General features: G+C 39.4%; 1 protein-coding gene across 1 annotated transcript in view; it reads left to right on the forward strand.

Moving 5' to 3' along the window:
- Positions 1–22,179, forward strand: part of LOC108696779 (voltage-dependent calcium channel gamma-6 subunit) — an 86,650-nt gene that overhangs the window by 63,440 nt on the left and 1,031 nt on the right. The window contains exons 2-3 of the mRNA XM_018226417.2: positions 13,013–13,087; positions 19,305–19,442. Coding sequence (XP_018081906.1) covers positions 13,013–13,087; positions 19,305–19,442 — 213 coding nt within the window. The remainder of the gene's footprint in view (positions 1–13,012; positions 13,088–19,304; positions 19,443–22,179) is intronic.

A 22,179-nucleotide genomic window follows, 5' to 3' on the forward strand; every position in this document is an offset into this window, starting at 1 on the left:
GTATGTCATTTACAAAGCTAAATTCCTCTACCAAAGACTTGTAACGTATAATCCATTATATTTCAAATGTCGCACTTCTCTTTACTCTTGTCCAGCATGGCATAAATATTAGTAATACAACACAACATCTTCATTATTCAGGTACACTGAGCCCCTGCCATATAAATTATATGCCAAGTTAGTTGCTTCCAGATTATTTGCCCCAAAGCATTGACTCAAGAGTCACCAACCAGTGCCTATCTCAAGCTGGCCATGTTAGTAAAACATTTTACAAGATTGACACACACAATAATCTTTGTTTGATTTAACTGTTGATAAGATTATTTGGTTTATGGGCCAATGTTCAGGTCACAAAAACATGAGCATGAACAGACCCATTAACTGAAGACTGAATCAATAAGGCGGTGCATTCCTTAGCTAATAGATTTCACAGCCCAATATCTAACCAAGCCCCCTTTATTTTGCTTAAACTTGTGGGTTAGTTTATATGCCATGGAAATGTGCAGATTTGACTTTGTATTTCAAGTTATAAGTTAATTTCAAGTTATATTAATTGTTTGCATAGGGAAGTGATTTTATTGTTCTCCATTAGGTTTTGCCTGCACCCCATTTTAGCGGCGGCTACAGCAATACAGAATAAGCTTGCACTCTATTAATACCAATTGCAACTATTTAAAGTATAGGGGTATTGCTAGTAAATTATACAGGTATGGGACCTGTTAACAAGAATGCTCGGGGCCTGGGGTTTTCCGGGTAACTGATCTTTTTGTAATTTGGATCTTCATAGTCTACTAGCTATAATTGCTTTGCAAGGATTAATTATATATTTGTTTGGATCAAGCATACGGTGCTGTTTTATTATACAGAGAAAAAGAAAAATTTGGATTATTTGGATAAAATTGAGTTTATGGGAAACAGGCTTTCCGTAATTCTGAGTTTTCAGGATAACGGATCCGATACCTGTACAGATTTTTCATTGAAACCATAAACTCTGTCTTGTTGCTGAGACCAGAAGCATCATTTATGAAGGCATCTGCAACTGTGGCATGCTTACATGGACACACAAGAGCATACACATCTATTCCATTCAACCTGCACCCATACATGTTCTTGCATGTACTTGCAGGAGGCAGCAATGCACCGGCATAGCCTGATCTGATGAATTACAAGCAAGTGCACATATTGACGAGGGAGAATTCTAAAATTACTACCAGTCTGGACATGACAGTATTTCCAGGGTTGTGCCCCTTAGGGCTTATACAGGGGACAGTTGCACCATACCAATGGGAGATCCAAGCTGGACTCTATGCTATGTAAGATTTAAGGTGCAAGTGAGCTTTGTGCCATAAGCAAAGAGAAACTGTAGCTTTTCCTTTTTCCTATTGTGAAAACAAACTGTACCATGGATGGTATGTAAGAATGCTTTTCTGAGCTTGTGTGCCTTTAAGGTTTGAGCAGAATCGTCAGGAACACTCATTCAGGTCAGAGAACCAAGAGCAAACAGTATATTCGTGCCTTCATAGAACAGCTATTGTACCATGACTCTGTTAATCCCTCCTGTCATTGGCATGACATTCCTGTAAATATTAGGCTCAGCTGACAGGCTTCCTTGGCATTTCATGGAAATAAAATCTTGTGCTGATGTTTTTCTCTTCTTGGAGAGAGCAGGAAAGGGAAAGAAATGCACAAGCAATGCATGAACAAATTTCATCTGCAAAGCCCCAGTCAAAAGATGGCCTCTGAAATACAATACTTAATATTTATATCCAGCCACAATTAGAAAATGATGGGTTTAATGTGATAGCTTTAAGAAGGGGTTGGAAGACTTTTTAACAAGTGAGGGAATACATGGTTATGGAAGATAGCTCATAGTACAAGTTGATCCAGGGACTAGTCCGATTTTGGAGTCAGGAAGGAATTTTTCCCCCTCCCTGCCTTCCCTCTGTACAGTCTTACCCCAGAATTCTGTCCCCTCTAGAAATAGTGACCGCACATGCAGAGTGAGCGCAGCGGAGCTCGCGGTAGAGTCCTGAGTGGGTCCATTTTTTGGAACCCGTACCCGACCTGTACCTGCAACCTGCAATCCACAACCCAGATTCGCAACCCACAGTCTTACCCAATTGGACCCGCTATCTGACCCAACCCGCAGGTACCTTATCCACAACCCTGACCTGTGACCCGCTGATCATCAAGAATCAGGCAGTGCTGTCATTGTAAACTGGAAGTGACATCATCGGAAGTAGGCGTGATAGGAAAAAAAGGAGTAAAACAGGAAGTGCTGTCATTGTAAACCAGAAGTGACATCATCGGAAGTAGGCGTGATCAGAAAAAAGGAGTAAAAATCGCTATTGAGAAGACCCGGGACCCAACCCGACCCCCAACCCGCAGTACCGCCGACCCGCATCTATACCCGGAAATCCTACCCGCAACCCACAGGGTACTGCAGGTTTTTGCGGGTACCCGACCCATTGCAGGACTCTAGCTCACAGGCGCCATCTTCTTCTCTTCTGTAACCTTCGTCAAGTGAGCGGCGCTGGAGCAATCATTGCAATCATTCGCAACAACTGTGCATGCGCCCAAATTGCCGAAGGTGAGGAAGAAGACACGAAGATTACCGAAGAGAATAAGTTGGTTTGGTTCTGTACATTACCACAATGAATTTTAAATGAAACAACTCAGATGCAGTTGAACTGCAGATTTTTCTTAAATGTATTAAAAAGATTGTTTAAAAATGTGAGGAGCTCAAGCCTTTTTTAACACAATCACTTCATTTTAGGGGCTCAAAAGTAATTGGACAATTGAGTCAAAGGTTATTTCATGGTCAGGTGTGGGCAATTCCCTCGTTATGTCATTATCAATGAAGCCGATAAAAGCCCTGGAGTTGATCGGGGGGGGTTCTTTTATGTGGAACAGACAACATGCAGTCAAAGGAGCTCTCCATGCAGGTGAAACAAACCATCCTTAAGCTGCAAAAACAGAAAAAAACAATCCGAGAAATTGCTACAATATTAGGAGTGGCAAAATCTACAGTTTTTCTACATCCTGAGAAAGAAATCACCGGTGAACTCAGCAACGCAAAAAGACCTGGATGTCCACGGAAGACAACAGTGGTGGATGATCTCAGATTAATTTCCATGTTGAAGAGAAACCCCTTCACAACAGCCAAACAAGTGAACAACACTCTCCAGGAGGTAGAGTATCAATATCCAAGTCTGCCATAAAGAGAAGACTGCATGAAAGTAAATACAGAGGGAGCACTGCAAGGTACAAGCCACTCATAAGCATCAAGAATAGAAAGGCTAGATTGAACTTTGCTAAAAAAAAAAAAACTCTAAAAAAGCCAGCACAGTTCTGGAAAAACATTCTTTGGACGGATGAAACCAAGATCAACCTCTACCAGAATGATGGCAAGAAAAAAGTATGGAGAAGACGTGGAACAGCTCATGATCCAAAGCATAGCACAGTTCTGTATAAAAGATTTGGGAGGCAGTGTGATGGCTTGGGTGTGCATGGCTGCCAGTGGCACTGGGACACTAGTGTTTATCCATCATGTGACACAGGACAGAAGCACAAGAATGAATTCTGAGCTGTTCAGAGACACTGTCTGCTCAAATCCAGCTAAATGCAGTCAAATTGATTGGGAGGCGTTTCATAATGACCCAAAACATACAGCCAAAGCAACCCAGAGTTTATTAAAGCAAAGAAGTGGAATATTGTTGAATGGCCAAGTCAGTCACCTGATCTGAACCCAATTGAGCTGCATTTCACTTGTTGAAGATTAAACATCGGACAGAAAGGCCACAAACAAACAGCAACTGAAAGCCGCTGCAGTAAAGGCCTGGCAGAGAATTAAAAATGAGGAAACAGAATCTAGCGATGTCCATGAGTTCAAGATTTCAGGCTGTCATTGCCAGCAAAGGGTTTTCAACCAAGTATTAGAAATTAACATTTTTTAATTTGTCTAATTACTTTTGAGCCCCTGAAATTGTGTTAAAAAAAGGCTTTAGTTCCTCACATTTTATGCAATCTTTTTGTTCAACCCACTGAATTAAAGCTTAAAGTCTTCAGTTCAACTGCATCTGAGTGGTTTCATTAAAAAAAGCGTAGTTATCTCTGCAAAAGGATGGATGTAACTGTGTTACCTTTAACCAAGAATGTAGCTTATCCCTGCCATGCAGAAAGATGATTTAGAAGGAGAGCGAAGGATAAGGCGGCAGACTCCAGTGTCATTGTTCTTCCCAGAGTCAAGCAAACCTGCTTATTCCTTCAAATTCCATTTCCAATAAATGATTTTTTTTTTTACTTGGACATTTGACTGCAGTTTGTTGTTCCCTCCTATATTGGCTGCAGGTGAAGCTTTGCGCAGGACGCCCACACAGCCATTGAAAGTCATTGGAAGTGGCGCTGCACAATGGTATTGCCAGGAGCAGGAGATTTCTGTACTTTAGCAAACAGCAAAGGGCTGGACTTTCATTCACTCACATCTCATGAATCATTTCCCAGAGATGCTTACACAGCTTCTTTCTTGAAAGGAAATATGCAGCCATGTTACCGGAAAAGAAAATATATTTCAGAATGAAAAAGAGATGGAGAGGGACCAGGGTGAAAATGTAGTTTGGTAGTGTTGCTCTGCGTGGTCAGGATTATACAAGATCAGCCTGTTTTATCATTTATATACTTGGCCTTGCTCTGTAATAATAAACCAGTACTTTCTACTTGATCCAAACTAAGATATAATTAATACCTACTGGAAGCAACACCAGTCTATTGGGTTTATTTAATGTTTACATGATTTTCTAGAAGACTTATGGTATGAAGATCCAAATCACAGAAAGATCTTTTATCGTGAAAACCCCAGGTCCTGAGCATTCTGGATAACAGGTCCCATACCTGTATACAGTGTCAGACTGGCCCAGTGGGAAACCGGGAAAAAAACCCGGTGGGCCCAGACCCTTAATGGGCCCCCGCGGGCCAGACCCCTCTCCCGACCAGTTTGGGCGCGCAGCGTCATCTGAGCATGCAGATACGGAGCGCGAGTGCCGCAGGGTGGTTGGAGGTGGACCCTGGACAGTAGTCCCGATGGGCTCTGGGCCCCCCAGTCCTACCCAGCCTGTATAACTTGTAACCAGGGACCATCATACATATGTATAGATGCCAACACTCACACAAATAGAATATCAGTACATCTGGAATCAGATCAAAGTCTGCAATGTGCACAAGGCCTTATTTAGACAATAAATCATGGCTGTAGAGCACATACCCTTGTTTTATATTGACATCTACACAAACGTTATAAACATTAAAGTTACAGTGAAAGGGAACAAATCTTTCTTATGCAATACATTTAATAAAAAGTTATCTGAAAATAAAAAGGGTACATATCCCTCATGCTACATACACTGCACTGCCTTTAAATGATAGATCTTAACCCAGTGGTCCCCAACCAGTGGCTTGTGAGCAACATATTGTTCCCCACTCCCTTGGCTGTTGCTCTCAGTGGCCTCAAAGCAGGTGCCAAACAGAGCCTCTTGTAGGCTGCCTATCTGCATAGGGGCTACCAAATAGCCAATCACAGCCCTTATTTGGCACCCCAGGGACTTTATTCATGCTTGTGTTGCTCCCCCAACTCTTTTTACAATTGAATGCAGTAAACAATTTTGGGGACCCCTGCCTTAACCCTTACATGGAGTTATGGGTGAAGACATGAAAATCACTCCTTCATGTACCTGTAGCCAACTATACAGAAAAAACCCTTGGTGTAATAACACAAATACAGCCTAATAGTTCAAAAATACAGACTTGTTTTTTTTTAATTAAATTCAAAGCCAATGGTCAGTGTTTAGTCAGTAAAAAGTGCATTCAAAAAGAACCTTTATTTAAAAGGGAAAGACTCCAACACTCCCAAGGTTAACATGACCAGAAGGCTCTGCAAAAAACTTGATTCTTCAGGCCTACATTCACCAAAGCTAGAGTGGACCTCTTTATCACCAACCCCCTGGCCAAAAGGCTGAAATGGGGTTTTCAGGTGCTCCTTCACACAGCTTTCCCCTGGGTTCTGCTGAAGCTTCCACCAGAGTTTATTTTAGAGAGGAGGTCGCCAACCTGTTTTACCTGTATCTAAAAGACTTAGAGAGCAACACAAGCATGAAAAAAGCTCATAAAGAGTTCCAAAAAAGCATTGATTGGCTATTTGGTAGCACCATGAGGACTGGCAGCCTGCAGAAGGTTCTGCTTGCTAGGGCACCTGTTTTTTGTGCCTTAAAAACTTACCTACAAGATAGGAATTAATATGAGGCCCTTGGGAGCAACATCTAATGGTTCAGTGAGCAACATCTCACCCATGAGCCACTGGGGTTCACTGCTTTAGAGTAAAGTCTTGTCCAGGGAGGACAGGAGCCTAATGGCCACACAATCCTCTCCTAGGTCTATGGGGCAGACCACTGATTGGTCTAATGCACACTTAATTATAGCAATAAAGATGGCAAATAGGGAGTGTACAATAAATACATAATTAAAAGTGCCATGGATTGATGGACCAACAACCAGAGCAAGCTATACTGCTGCATTTATAGTGATTGAAATCACACTCAACTACTGCATAGCTGTCCAACTATTTCAGTATAGTGGGCCAATGATTCATTATACTTTATATCAAATGATGACCTCATAAGTGAAGCTTTGGAATCCATAAAATCTCTGGGAGGGTCATAACCAACCCAAAACCGTGCAGTTGGACAGCTTGATCAATATTGTCCTGCAACTGCAGCTCCAGTCAACTCCCACCATCTTGTTATCCTACAACACTGACTGTTACCTATCCTTTGCTTTGGGACGTCCACTAAAAATATCATCAAATTAATATTTTCTATATAGAGTAGACCCATGCTCAAAACAGTACATTAGTCTTTTTTTCATTTGACAATTATTTCATTTACATGGATGTTGTGCTCCCCTTTGAAAAATCTAAATTAGGAATGCACTGAATTCACTATTTTAGCCGGATGTCTCAGGAACTGAATCCAAATCTTAATTTGCATATGCAATTTAGGACAAAGAAGGGTTCTCTGCTCTGAGGAATTCTCTATAAATGACAAGATGGAAACTCTATGGGCCTTAAATATTTGGTTCTAGTGATGGGCGAATTTGTCCTGAAAAGTTTGTGAAACTCGTTGAAGTGAATGGGTGTCAAAGTCATTTTGATATGCGTCAATTTCAACGCCTGCGACGATTATTATACGCGTGCCTATTTTGGCCAAATGCAAATCAATGGGCATCCGAATAATATTGATGTGCAACAATGTTTATGCGTGAGACTATACTAACGCGCGCGCAAATTTTTTTCGATGCAGCAGATTTGTGAATTAATTTGCTGGTGGGGAAATTCGCTCTTGGTGAATTTATTCGCCCATCACTATTTGGTTCTTTTGGCACTGATGTGATGGAAACTCTTAGCCAAGGTCATCGGTATGGCAGTTCCTTTTAGCCTCTATATATGTGCATTCCTGTCTATCTGCTTAGAAATGTTCTGCATGTTCCATCACTACTTTCAGCTTCTCTTCCATGGCTTCCAAAATCTTCTGTGCAATGATACAGGATATGCTATGGGCTACTGCATGACCCCACCACTGAGCCCTCTTGTGCTTTTGTTGCATTGTGGCTAAAATAATACCACAACGTACCACACATCATAACCAGAAGGCCACTATAACTTCTGGTCCTCAGTGCCAACTTCACGGCAGGCAGTTAGCAGCACTATACATATTTCAACTCTCTGCCATTACTATTTCAGGAAACACGTTATAATTTCATTTTAGACACAGATGACTTTCAATATGTTCAAGATGTATTTTTTTGGCACCAGTAACTGTGTCTAATTTTTACAACTGTCACCGACATACAACTGCATAACAGTTAGGTCCACATTATGTTTGTGATTAGAGAGTGTGACCTTAGAATATGGATCTGGGAGCAGCATCAGCCTGCAGAGAATCAGTGCAATACAGTAAGTGCCATTATAACAAGCTGTCGGCAGGCTCATAGGCCTAAGGAGTAAGATTCAATAGATAAAGTCGGAGTGCTTTAAAGGGATACTATCATGGTAAAACATGTTTTTTTTCAAAACACATCAGTTAATAGTGCTGCTCCAGCAGAATTCTGCACTGAAATCCATTTCTCAAAAGAGCAAACAGATTATTTATATTCAATTTTGAAATCTGACATGGGGCTAGACATATTGTCAGTTTCCCAGCTGCCCCCAGTCATGTGACTTGTGCCTGCACTTTAGGATGGAGCTACTTTCTGGCAGGCTGTTATCTCTCCTACTTAATGTAACTGAAGGAGTCTCAGTGGGACTTTGCTCTTACTATTGAGTGTTAATCTTAGATCTACCAGGGAGCTGGTATCTTGTGTTAGGGAGTTGCTATCTAGTTACCTTCCCATTGTTCTTTTGTTAGGCTGCTGGGGGGAGTAAGGGAGGGGGTGATATCACTCCAACTTTCAGTACAGCAGTAAAGAGTGACTGAAGTTTATCAGAGCACAAGTCACATAACTGGGGGCAGCTGAGAAACTAACAATATATCTAGCCCCATGTCAGATTTCAAAATTAAATATAAAAAAATCAGTTTATTCTTTTGAAGAATGGATTTCAGTGCAGAATTCAGCTGGAGCAGCACTATTAACTGATGCATTTTGGGGAAAAAAACATGTTTTCCCATGACAGTATCCATTTAAGTTAAATTTCACAGGCGGAGGAAACATCAAGGCAATCACTGCTTGTCAGAAAGAGTGAGCATTAATATATGAGTAAGTACAATATTAATAGCTCTGACCTACTTAACAATGGAAGGGTGGACAAAAATGATTGTCTGGCCTTTGCATTCCTCTGCATTGGCCAATTGCTGCCTTCTTCAGTCACTAGCATTGCGATCCACAGTGATTGGATGTCCAGTCAATTAGAGAGTAATTTGTCACATGCCATGCTCAGTGATTCAATGACTTGAATTTGATGACACAGCTCCTACTCTCCAACTGTACAGTGGCTATCTGACTTTGCATGCCATAGCTACGGCTTTCCTGGCAGTTAGTTACCAGCACTGGCCTTGCCCTTTACCCTTTACCACATACATTGATTGGCATATGATAATAAAACAGTACCTTATACTTGTTCACAATTAAGTTATAATTTATCTTTATTGGAGACGCAACAATTCAATTGGGTTTATTTCATGTTTAAATGTCTCAAGTTATGGAGATGCAAATTAAAGAAAGAACCCCCGGTCCCCAGAATTCTAGATAACATGTGCCATACCTGTAATGGTCAGTAAGTAGATTACCAATTTTTGGTTTGTTTCTGTTGAGTGTGATTGCCTACTGAAAAAGTTTGGTCCATATGTCCCTACCATTGAAAAAGATGTGGCTAGAAACAAGCTTTATCAAGTCAACTGCCTGCTTTTCCAAATGATCAGTAATATCATGCCTGGAGTTGAACCAGGGACCTGCTGTTTCCGGACTGTCTGAGTTACCATTGCTCTATGTGAGCAATTGCTACTGCCCTGGCTCATTCCCATTGCTATACTTGTAATTGCAAGTAGGCATGTCTTTATTCATCAATCTGGCCTCAGGTGATCAGTGTAAGCCAGTAGGCTGCCTATAAAGACCCCTGCTCTGCGCTGAATCATTGCCCAATATAGGTCAATGTTAGGTATGGGCGAATTTGACCCGTTTCGTTTTGCCACAAATTTGCCGCCGACGGCCATTAAAGTCAATGTGCGTCAAAAAAAATTGTCACAGCGAAATTTCTTTTGACGTGTGTCTTTTTATTTTGTCAAACAACGCCATACAAGTCTATAGGCATAATTTTTTCGGCGAAACAAGGCGAAAAAATTCGCCCATCCCTAGTTAATGTTCCATAGTTCCTGGGTGGAATAATCATGTCTGTTTCTGGTTTTGACCATTACCTGTACTGACACTAGCCTGTTATTGACCACTCTTTGGATTCTGATTGTGTACTGTGTTCCTGTTTGGTTTTGACCCTTGCTTGTGACCTTGATTATGACTACGTGTCTGCTCCTGATTTAGTACTGTATTGTCTGTTTGGTATTGACCCGGCCTGTCTCTTGCCCACGCTACTTGTTCCCCCGTTCTGTATAGGTTATGGTTCCCTTGCTTGCCCAGAGCTTCCCCCTTGGTCCTCTCACGTTAAGTCCTGGCGGCATCTGAGTAGTGGAGGGCTCCTCCCGAAGCCAAAGGCGGCTGCTATAGGCAGAAATGTGAGCCAAGACCAGGACCTTGGGTTTGGTCTGGGTTTTGGGATACCATATGTTACATGATCCTGCTGGCGATGGAGAACACTCAGTCTTTGGAAAGCAGCCAACTTCTCTGGCATACACCCAACTAGAAACATCCACGTTTTCTCATTGTGTTCTACTCAGTAACGAGTGATCCATATTGCTAAGGGTGCCTGAACATCTCTTTGCTTTTGGCGAGTGCTAGTGAAGCATTGCTGGCCATAGCCAAGTCATTCTTCTAACTCTTGTGCAACCTTTTTATAACCCCTAGTTGTGCACTTTCATTACAGTCATCAGAGACCATTGGAGCCATTTGTCTCAAGTAAGCAAAGGGAGAAAACTGGGTGCTATTTGCTGATTCTAACAACATTTCAGCAAAAGTTTTAACAAACGGTATATTATACACATTACTAACGTCAATGTGTAGAGAATATTGTGCACCCTATTATATAAGATATGGATTTTAAATATTAAAGGGAAAACACACCCCACCCCTTTTGACATAACCACGTTCAGTTGAGCTCATGGAATAAAAGGTGGTTAAAAACTGCAAATAATCTGAACTGCCAAAAATACATATATATTTACTTTGTTTTTGCACATACATACCTGATTCCTCAGACTGGTAGGAAACCATGGCAGTTTCTGACTTAAACCATATCCCCACCCCCACTTAGGCTGGGGGTCCCCTTCATCAGCTTGTCCAGGGCTGAAGTGATGTATTTAGGTGGAATCTGTCCACCACCCATCATGAAAACATTTGATAACACCCAAGCAATCATCACCAAGCTCCATTGAAACATATATGTTTTATGGTTTTTATGGTTTCCTTTCTGGTTTGTGCATATCATATAAAATCATTTGAAATCACTATTATATATTACATATTACATATCACATATATATATATGTTATTATTTAGCATTCAGCAAGGTTTTATTTTGCCTTAACATCAGCAGAAGCTCGCTCTGGTGAGTATAGAACTATTCCTCTGCCATTAAGGGATATTCCTGCCTATTATAAATATGTATAGGGTCAGCACAAAATTTTTCCACATGTTTTTATTAGGTGAGCTTTACAGGGGATAGGAGGGCTTCCAGGGAGCGGAAGAAATGTGCTTTCATCTTCAGCTTTGTAGAGGGGTTTGGAGCAATGGTAGTAAAATCAGGAATATTACCTTACAGCAGAGGGTTATTATAGGCGCACTCAGCAAAAAGCTTTAAATAATGGTTGGGCTTCTTTGAAGAAAAAAACATTGATAATCATATTATCCTGGAGTTTGGAGTCAGAATAAAAGCCCTCAAAGGTGTTTGGAATAAGTAACATGCAACTCAGCATGTTTTTGTAAGGTCTTCTATCTGCTCTAACTAATATTTATATTTATTATCCTTTACATCCCACTCCCCACACCAGTGGAGCTTGCAATCTGAAGTCTAGTGATGGGCGAATTTCGCGAAGCGGTGCCGCCGTCTTGTTTTTGATGCCGGCGTCCGTTTTTTTTACGTCGGCGCACATTCGCTGCCAAAAATGCGCCAGCATAAAAAAAACACGCAGATTTATTCGCCAGGGCAAATTGCGCAAATTCGCCACGAATTCGCACTTGGGGAATAAAGTCACCCCTCACTACTGAAGTCCAAATTACATTCATACAACAAACTAGGGTTCATTTAATCAGAAGAAAATGAACCTGCCAGGACCCGGTGCTTCACCACCCACATAACGGCATTAGGTTAATATCAGATGAATTATTCTCAGGAGTCACTTCACTCTTTACACCATAGACTTGGACATCTTCTAAATGTATGGCTTTGTAAGCACTAGAACACTATATCAACACATATCTTGCTTGAAATAATTCCAGCTGAACATCTCCCATGTAATAACCGAACCAATAGGGTCCAAAACATCATTTGTTATTAGCGTATTTATTAGGGATGCACCAAATCCACTATTTGGGATTCGCCCGAAATCCCTGAATCCTTCATTAAAGATTCGGCCGAATATTGAATACTGAAAGGTTATGTGATTTCCCTACCCATGCCTAATTTGCATACGCAAATTAGGATTCTGATTCAGTTTGGCCAGGCACAAAGATTTGGGCGAATCTGAATCTTGCTGAAAAAGGCAGAATCCTGGCCGAATCCCGAACCAAATCCTGGATTAAAAATCGAATTTGTGAGGTTTTAGAGGTTTTTTCTAAATTGATTAAACTCACAATTTTACAAAACTTGAATGTTTGCTTATTTATTTTATTTATGAATAAAATGCCTTGAATTTTGCCGACGACAACTCCCACTGACTTCTATGTGAACTCACAAGCTTTTAGAAGTTTTTTTTATGCTTAATAAATACCAAACATTAGAGTTTTTGAAAATAGGTATGTACAGTATGTATATTTTTACTTGTATAGCGCTCCTTTAAGGGCAAAGCACTGTACAGCAAAACAATAAATAACAAGTGGTCACTGCATTAATAAGTAGCATTTTTAGAAATACAATTCACATAAATATAAAATATGAAGATTAATTGCTCAGTGTAAAGGAGACAAAAGGATGGATGACTCCACCCCATAGGGCTTACAGTTTAAATATCATTCGAATTTGGAAGTTTTTGTGCAAAAAAAAAAAATTTGAAACACAGAATAACTTTGAACTTTGATAAATCGCCCCCAATAATGTAAGAGCATTTCCTATAATTAATATTTATCCTTTTCTTTTCTCATCTAGAGTCTAACTGCTCATATTTCAAGTTTTTCACGACTGGTGAAAATGCCCACATATTTCAACGTGTTACTCATAAAGGTAAGAAGTTCCATGTAATGTTGCTTAAATATGTTTAGGCAGGTTCAGAAGGTTAAATAAAGTCAGACGGTACCTCAATAGGTATTAGGACCCTGCTACTTCATACTGCAGCAACTTGTTAGTAATTTTATATATATATATATATATATATATTAACTAACCAGCATCAGAGCCTACTTAAATGCTCCTCTACTAACCTTCATATGTTATCAGTCCAGATTTCTACCTCCTTTGATGCAAAATTGATGGTAGTGTTGGGGATTAGTGATGGGCAAATTCCTCCGAAAAATTTGCAGAAAAATCGTGAAATCGGAAAGTTCATGAAAAAATTGTGAAATTCGAATGTTTTCAGGAAAAATCCTGAAATTCAAGTTTTCAAGCAAAAAAACGTGAAAATCAGAAATTGATGCCAGCGATTTGTCACCGACGGATTTTCACAGGAGGTTCGAGAATTTATTCGTCTGCGACAAAACGCGGAATTTGGCCGCGAATTTATGCCAGGCGAATTTATTCACCTATCACTATTGGGGATCAATGGTTTTTGCAAGTGGGGGTTCCTATAAAGCAGATGATCCTTGCAGTAAACAGATTATAAGGCATATTAGGGCAGAGACAGACGTGGATATTCGGGGAGATTTAGTCGCCTGGCACAAATCGCCTCTTCTTCGGGCGACTTATCTCCCTGAACTGTCTTCCTACAACCTAGAATGTAAATCGCCGGCAGTATGCTTAGTTTTTCAAAGTCACCCGATTTCCTCATGAGGCAACTTCAGATGACTTTGGAAAACGAAGCGCTCTGAGTGTCATCCGGCCGGCGCTTTTGATTCTAGCGGGAAGGCAGTTCGGGGAGATTACTCGCCCAAAGAAGAGGCGATTTGCCGTCGGGCAACTAATCTCCCTGAATCTCCAAGTATGTCTCTGCCCTTAAAGGGGTTGTTCATCTTCAAATCAACTTTAAGTATGATGTAGAGAGTGATATTCTGAGACAATTTGCAATTGGTTTCCATTGTTTATTATTTATAATTTTTGAGTTATTTAGCAGCTCTCCAGTTTGCAATTTCAGAAATCTGGTTGCAAGGCTCCAAATGACCCTAGCAACCATGTACTAATTAGAATGAGACACTGGAATATGAAGAGGAGAGACCTGAATAGAAAGATTAGTAATAAAAAGTAGCGATAACAATATATTGTAGCCTTACAGTGAATTTTAAGAAGAGTTCAGTGACCCCCATTTGAAAGCTGGGAAGAATCAGAAGAGGAAGGCAAATAATTCAAAAACTATAAAAAAAGAAAAAATGAAGGCCAGTTGAAAAGTTGCTTAGAATTAGCAATTTTTTAACATGGTAAAAGTTAATGTTAAGGTGGATCATTCAATAGGCAAATGGAATGCAAAACTCTGATCTGGGCAGAGACGTCCAGTCTGAGATAAATGTATGTTTGCATATAGTACACAAGAGTTACAAATCTCCTGTAAATGATACAGTGAATAAAGTAGCTACTAATGTAAAATATAAGGATATTATAAGTTACAGAGGAGTTCCATGACCATATAAAAGCATGAGGCTGAAGACTAAGGGGCCGATTCACTAAGCTCGAGTGAAGGATTCGAATGAAAAATACTTCGAATTTCAAAGTATTTTTTGGGTACTTCGACCATCGAATGGGCTACTTCGACCTTCGACTACGACCTTCGACTTCGATTCGAACGATTCGAACGAAAAATCGTTCGACTATTCAACCATTCGATAGTCGAAGTACTTTCCCTTTAAAAAAAACTTCGACCCCCTACTTCGGCAGATAAAACCTACCGAAGTCAATGTTAGCCTATGGGGAAGGTCCCCATAGGCTTGCTAAACTTTTTTTGATCGAAGGATTTTCCTTAGATCGTTGGATTAAAATCCTTCGAATCGTTCGATTCGAAGGATTTAATCGTTCGATCGAACGAAAAATCCTTCGATCGATCGAACGAACGTTTAGCGCTAAATCCTTCGACTTCGATATTCGAAGTCGAAGGATTTCATTTCGAGGGTCGAATTTCGAAGTATTTTTTACTTCGAAATTCGACCCTTAGTGAATCTGCCCCTTAATGTTTTTATACAGGTCATGGAACTCCGAGGTGACTTCTAATATCCTCATATTTTGCTACAGGGGGTACTTTATTTATTATAATACACACGTTTCAGTAAGTCATGTGACAGAAATGACTAAGCTCCAATAACCAATGACATCACTATATATATATATATATATATATATATATATATATATGTGTGTATACATTCATGGAACATGACTTCAAATATCCTTATATGTATTAGCAATAGGGTGTATATTATTCCTTAAACAGGTATGGAATCCGTTATCTGAATGTTCCTTATCCAGAAAGCTTCAAATTACAGGAATGCCATCTCCTATAGACTCCATTTTAATTAAATAATTCAAATATTTAAAAATGATTTCCTTTTTCTCTGTAATAATAAAACAATAGCTCGTACTTTATCCTAACTAAAATATAATTAATCCTTATTAAAGGTAAAAACAATTCAATTGAGTTTAATTCATGTTTAAAGGGATTTTGTTTACACTGCAAATAATTCACTCTACAAAATGTATTCCTGAACCAACAAGTATATTTTTTTAGTTGTAATATTGGTGTGTAGGTGCATCTCAGGTCGTTTTGCCTGGTCATGTGCTTTCAGAAAGAGCCAGCTATTCATGATAGAACTGCTTTCTGGCAGGCTGTTTTTTTTTCCAGCTCAATGTTACTGATGGAGTCACAGCGGGACTTGGATTTTTCCATTAACAAATGGATTTCAGTGCAGGATTCTGCTGGAGCAGCATTATTAACTGATGTGATTTGTAATCATGGTTTCCCATGACAGAACCCCTTTAAATGATTTTTAAGTAGAGTTAAAATATAGTGATCCAAACTATGGAAAGAGTCATTATATGGAAAACCTGAGCATTCTGGATAACAGGTCCCTTACCTGTATGTACATATTCTGGGTGATAAACAACATCCAGAAAGCCACAGGTTGCCCATGCCTAAGATTGATTGGAATTATCCCTGAAACTGTGTTTCTATGAACAGGCCGAACCTATTTTTATTGTTTAAGGGTCAGGGCACACAGGCAGATTTAGGGAGATTAGTCGCGGGGCGACAAATCTTCTCTTCTTCGGGGCGACTAATCTTCCCGAACCGCCTCCCCTGCCTTCCCGCCGGCTAAAATGTAAATCGATGGCGGGATGGCACTCGGAGTGATTTGTTCCACGTGAGGCAACTTTGGGCAACTTTGGAAAACTAATCGCTCCGAGTGCAATTCATCCGGCGGGATGGCAGGGGAGGCAGTTCAGGGAGATTAGTTGTCTCGAAGAAGAGGAGATTTTTCGCCGGGCAGCCAATCTCCCCAAATCTGTCTGTGTGCCCTGACCCTGATTTGGACATTTTGGTCCATCATGTCCTCACTGATGATAAGAATAAAACTTCTTCTTCTTCTGGTCATGAATGACTTCCTAAAAATAGTAAACACTGATAAACTGAATTACTATTTCTCCAAATGAACCTCATGGGATAGATTAAGAAGAGGATTTTGTCACCTTATCAAGTTTCACCAGCCTTCTCCAGCCATCTTTAAATAACCTTTGTTCTTTGTAAAGTCAAGTGCTTGACATTCTTCTTTCCAATAAAGGAACGTGCTACATGGCCACAATACTTCCCCCCTTTGTATAGGATTATTATTCTCTACCTTTTAGCTTTCCCTTTGGAGGATAAAATGACTTGAGCTGCATCGACAATGAGAAAGAATTTAACTGGAAGTGAATCGATGGGTCAAGCAAAATTGCCAGAAATCTAACTGACATACTCTACTGACTCTATAGCAAAGCCCTAGAAGATGCAGGTGCAAAATTATCAGCTCATATCAAGTTGAGGTTTTACTTAATATAACTTGGGAGCCTGTTTATAAAAATTTCATAGAATTTCTATGCAATTAGTGACAAAAAAACTCTGCTATTTATATATATATATATATATATATATATATATATATATATATATCTATCTATATATATATATATATATATATATATATAGAGATATATATATATATATATATATATATATATATATATATATATATATATAGATATATATATATATATAGATATATATATATATATATATTATTACATTACAAATTGAGAAAAATTAAAGATTTAACAAATATAGGGATGCACCAAATCCAGCATTTGGTTCTAGATTCGGCCAGGATTTGGTAATTTTCAACAGGATTTGGCCAAATTCTTGTGCCTGGCAAACTGAATCCGAATCCAAATTTACATATATAAATTAGGGAAGTGGAAAGGGAAGGGAAATCACGTAACTTTTTGTAACAAAACAAGAAAGTAAAAAATGTTTTTCCAATTTTTTCCCTTCCTTTCCCTAATTTGCATATGCTAAATAGGATTCAGTTCATTATTTGGTCTAATCTTTCATAAAGGATTTGGAGTTTCGGCTGAATCTTTCATGAAGGATTCGGGGATTCGGCCAAATCCCAATGAGTGGATTCGATGCATCCCTAATTAAAACTATTTTTAGTGAAAACTTGAGCTCATGGCATACGAAGTTTGCTTGGCACCAATGAGGTTGCTTGCCACTGACCTTTTAGACAGAAATACACGTGTCGGGTCAATCATTGGCCATGGGCGTAAATATGAACTCATTTATATAATATTCCTGATTCTGTTTGGTGAGAAATACTTACTGCATGGCATGGTTCACATAAAAATAAAAAAATATATATAGGGAAATTTATAACTGAATTAAGTTTTTTTCAAATTCAATATGGACCAATATGTTAATCCATGATGCTCATATCAAAATAAAATATTGCAGGAAATCACGGTTATTAGCATCATTTACATAAAATAAAAGCCACAATTAGTGATGGGCATATCTATCCCATTTCACTTTGCCGGAGAATTTCCAAATTGCCAAAAATTCATAAAAAGAATTTAAGTTAATTGGCAGTTTTTTGCAGCAAATTTTTCACTTTTTAAAAAAAAGTACATTAGAGTCTATGGGGGGTTTTTTTGCAGTGAAACCTGATCAAAAAATTTGCCCATCGCTAGCCAAAGTATATTGGGTACTTGTGCAAATATATTTCTATATGTATTTAATTAATGTAAAATAAGCCACAAATGTAGTCACCAAGAGCTGAAAAAGCTAATGTCAGTCAGATGAATGATTGATAAAGGAACCAATTCCCAACAGTGGAACAAGGCACATCAACAAGTGCAACCTTAGTTGGCAAAAATTTAATGTATAAAGGCTGGAGTGACTGGATGTCGAACATAATAGCCAGAACTCTACTTCCTTCTTTTCTGCTCTCTTGGTTTCCACTGACAAGTTACCCTGGTTACCAGGCAGTAACCAATCAGTGACTTGAGGGGGGGGCACATGGGTCATATCTGTTGCTTTTGAATCTGAGCTGAATGCTGAGGATCAATTACAAACTCACTGAACAGTTATGTCCCATGTGGCCCCCCTTCAAGTCACTGACTAACTCAGAGTTATAGAGCTGAAAAGCAGGAAGTAGTGTTCTGGCTATTATGTTAGACATCCAGTCACGACGTTTCGGGCTCACCTGTAGCCCTTTTTCAAATTGAAAAAGGGTTACAGGTGAGCCCGAAACGTCATGTTTGTTGCAGATCTTAAAGCCATGTGCTAATAAAGGCTTTTTAAATCATTATCCTGATTGGAGCTGTGTCATATATTGGAATACTTTGTGAAGTCGGTTGGACAGTGGGCCACTGGACACGTGCACCGCCTGAATCGTTAAGAGGTTGATAAGTGGGTGAGTGCTGACTACAAAAAGTTTATTTAGACATCCAGTCACTCCAGCCTTTATACATTACGTTTTTGGCTAACTAACTATATTAGATACATTTTTTATTTTGCACAGCCTATGGCCTTCCCATTATTCTGAGCTTTCTGGATAAAGGGTTTCAGGATAAGACATCCCATACCTGTAAGATACCTGTCTATTTCACAATATTGCATTGCCAAAAGCACATTTTCCTTATCCATGTGTGTTTTGTTTTCCATTTATGACTTTCCACCATGAGACTCAACACCTTCTGAAGGCCTTCAACAATAAACTATAACTTAGAAAAGCTTATATGTATATTGCTTTCTTCCTTTTTTTTTCTCCCACAGATCTGAACATTTCTGCTGCTGTAATGTCTCTTCTGAGCATCACCTTTATGGTAATGGGATCAATTTGCATAACTATGGTTCTGAGCAAAGGTGTAGAGTTCCTCCTGAAGCCAGCATCCTTCTTTTTCATTCTTTCCGGTAAGGCAAGATGATATATCCAAAATGTGATAGGAATTATTGTCTCCAGTTTTGCAGATAAGAGTAGGAGTTAGGCACAATCAATGATACTGTATCTTCTTCTATAAAGGAAGAGGGGACACAGGTTATTAAATGAAAATGGGTGGCCTGTGGAGAGCAAACACCTGCTTCAATAAGTAAAAGTAAGTTGAAACCAAAGAATTTAAGGCTGGCTTCTTATCCAGAACTGGTCAGGCAGAAAATGACCATACTGCCTAACACTCTGGACATGTGTGCTAGCTCAGAGGACCATTTCAACAAGCAATCCTATCAGAACAGAGATGATCGGACATTTTTCTTCACTTCTTGAAGTTCTGATTGCTCAGGTTGTCACATACTGCAGCGTATTGGCCAGAGTATGACCACCTCAAAGCTGATCAAATGTACAGGATACACAATGTGCAATTCCATCAATTCCATCATTTGCAACAGCTGTATGTGGCCATCTGCCCATGCATTGGTTTTGTGAATGAAACTATGGTTGCCGATGTGGAGTTCACAACTTGAGATGACGGTTGGTTGATGATCTGCCATCATCACATGTATAGAGTCATAAACTCAATAGGTTTTCAACCTGAGGTGCCCATGGAGCATAGGAGTGGATTTGGCCATGCATAAGTGGGGTCCCACTGCACAATCTTTGATTAAATGGCCCAGGAACTGATTAATCACATACCCTCAAAATTGTACCAGTGCAGCCAACCTTAGGTACCAATTCAAGGGGTATGTGAAGATAAGGAAATACTACAATTATTATAAGCAAGTAAGACTTAAAGATGGAGTACACATATGTTATTCCTTATCTAGAAACTCAACAAAGTTCTGAATTATGCAAAGGCCACCTCCCATAGGGTCCATTTTTTGCAAAAAATACAAATTTTTAAAAACAATTTCCTTTTTTTACATAATATTAAAAGGGTACCTGGTACTTGATGGTATTTAAGTTTCCGTAAATCTCAATGGCTGGCAAAACAATCCTACCGGGTTTATTTAATGTTTAAATGTTCTTTAGTAAACTCAAGGTCTGGTGATTTAGCATATGGTAAGACCCCTAATGCAGAAAACCCTTGGTCCTAAGCATTCCTCATAATAGATTCTTTACCTGTACAATGAAATGTATCAATGGCGATCAAATGTGTTTCGTCTTGATTTCACGCTCAGTGGTGTAAGAGCTTCGCATTAGTACCCAATAGTAGAGTGCATCTAAAGAATGGATGTAATTCTAATGTATCTCAATTTAACTGAAGCACAGCTTGTTCCTTCCATTTTAAGCAAGCCTCCTATAATCCGAGGAAACATTACCCTGCAGGAAAAAATAGCAACTGCTTCAAATTTAACACATATCACACAGAGAGCTGCAGCACATAAAGGGGAAGTAAGTTCTGAAATCAATGTGCCTTCAGCACTTAAGCTTGGGCTTTAGCCTTGCCATAAACATGTCCAGCACTGAGTCCCCTTAGGAAAAGACTCAATCTAGTATTTCTCCACTTGCCATTGAAAGGAAATTAAACATTTATCCTCAAAATGAACTGAGAGCAGTTTTTTGATAGTCGTAACATTAATGCACATTGAGCGGCTACTTGTTACCCATTCCTAGTTCCTTTGTGTCTGCAAAGCTAGGTTCCTTGTCTAGGACAGTGCTGCATTCTGAAAATGGGGTATAGATATGGGACTTGGTATCCAGAAAGCTTGGTACCTGGGGTTTTCTGTCATTTGAATCTTCGTACCTTAAGTCTACTAGAAAATAATTTAAGCATTAAATAAACCCAATAGGCTGGTCATTTTTTAAAATTTTGATTATTTGGATGATATGGAGTCTGCGGGAGATGGCCTTTGTGTAATTTGGAGCTCTCTGGATGATGAGTTTCCAGATAAATGATCCCATACCTGAATCTTCTACGACTGTGATGTCATAATAATTGCACCATGGTGTTATGATTCACTCACATACAATGTGGCATTACATCAATAATTAAAGGTACAGTGTCTATTTAGCATGATATGCTCTGTATCCGAAGCTGCGAAAATTAAGTCCTTAAAGGAAAACTATACCCCCAAAATGAACACAACAGATAGTTCATATCATATTAAGTGGCATATTAAAGAATCTTACCAAACTGGAATATATATTTAAGTAAATCTTGCCCTTTAACATCTCTTGCCTTGAACCACCATTTCGTGATGGTCTGTGTGCTGCCTCAGAGATCACCTGACCAGAAATACTACAACTCTAACTGTAACAGGAAGAAGTGTGGAAGCAAAAGACACAACTCTGTCTGTTAATTGGCTCATGTGACCTAACATGTATGGTTTGTTGGTTTGTTTGTGAGTACAGTGAATCGTACGATCCCAGGGGGCGGCCCTTATTTTTTAAAATGGCAATTTTCTATTTATGATTACCCAATGGCACATACTACTAGAAAAGTATATTATTATGAAAATGGTTTATTTACATTAAGCAGGATTTTACATATGAGCTGTTTTATGCAATATCTTTTTATAGAGACCTACATTGTTTGGGGGGTATAGTTTTCCTTTAATTCAGTTTCGGACTGGGGGTCCAAGGCCCACCGAGATTCTGACACAGGGGCCCGCACCCATCCTCCCCTGCCCCAGTCGCAAACCCCCTCCAGGTCCCCAATGTGTTCCTGTTCTCTAGTTGCAGCCACAATCCGGGCCAGAAGGGAGAGATCAGGGG

The sequence above is a fragment of the Xenopus laevis genome, chromosome 7L, assembly GCF_017654675.1.
Source record: "Xenopus laevis strain J_2021 chromosome 7L, Xenopus_laevis_v10.1, whole genome shotgun sequence".
In the NCBI taxonomy this organism is placed as follows: Eukaryota; Metazoa; Chordata; class Amphibia; order Anura; family Pipidae; genus Xenopus; species Xenopus laevis.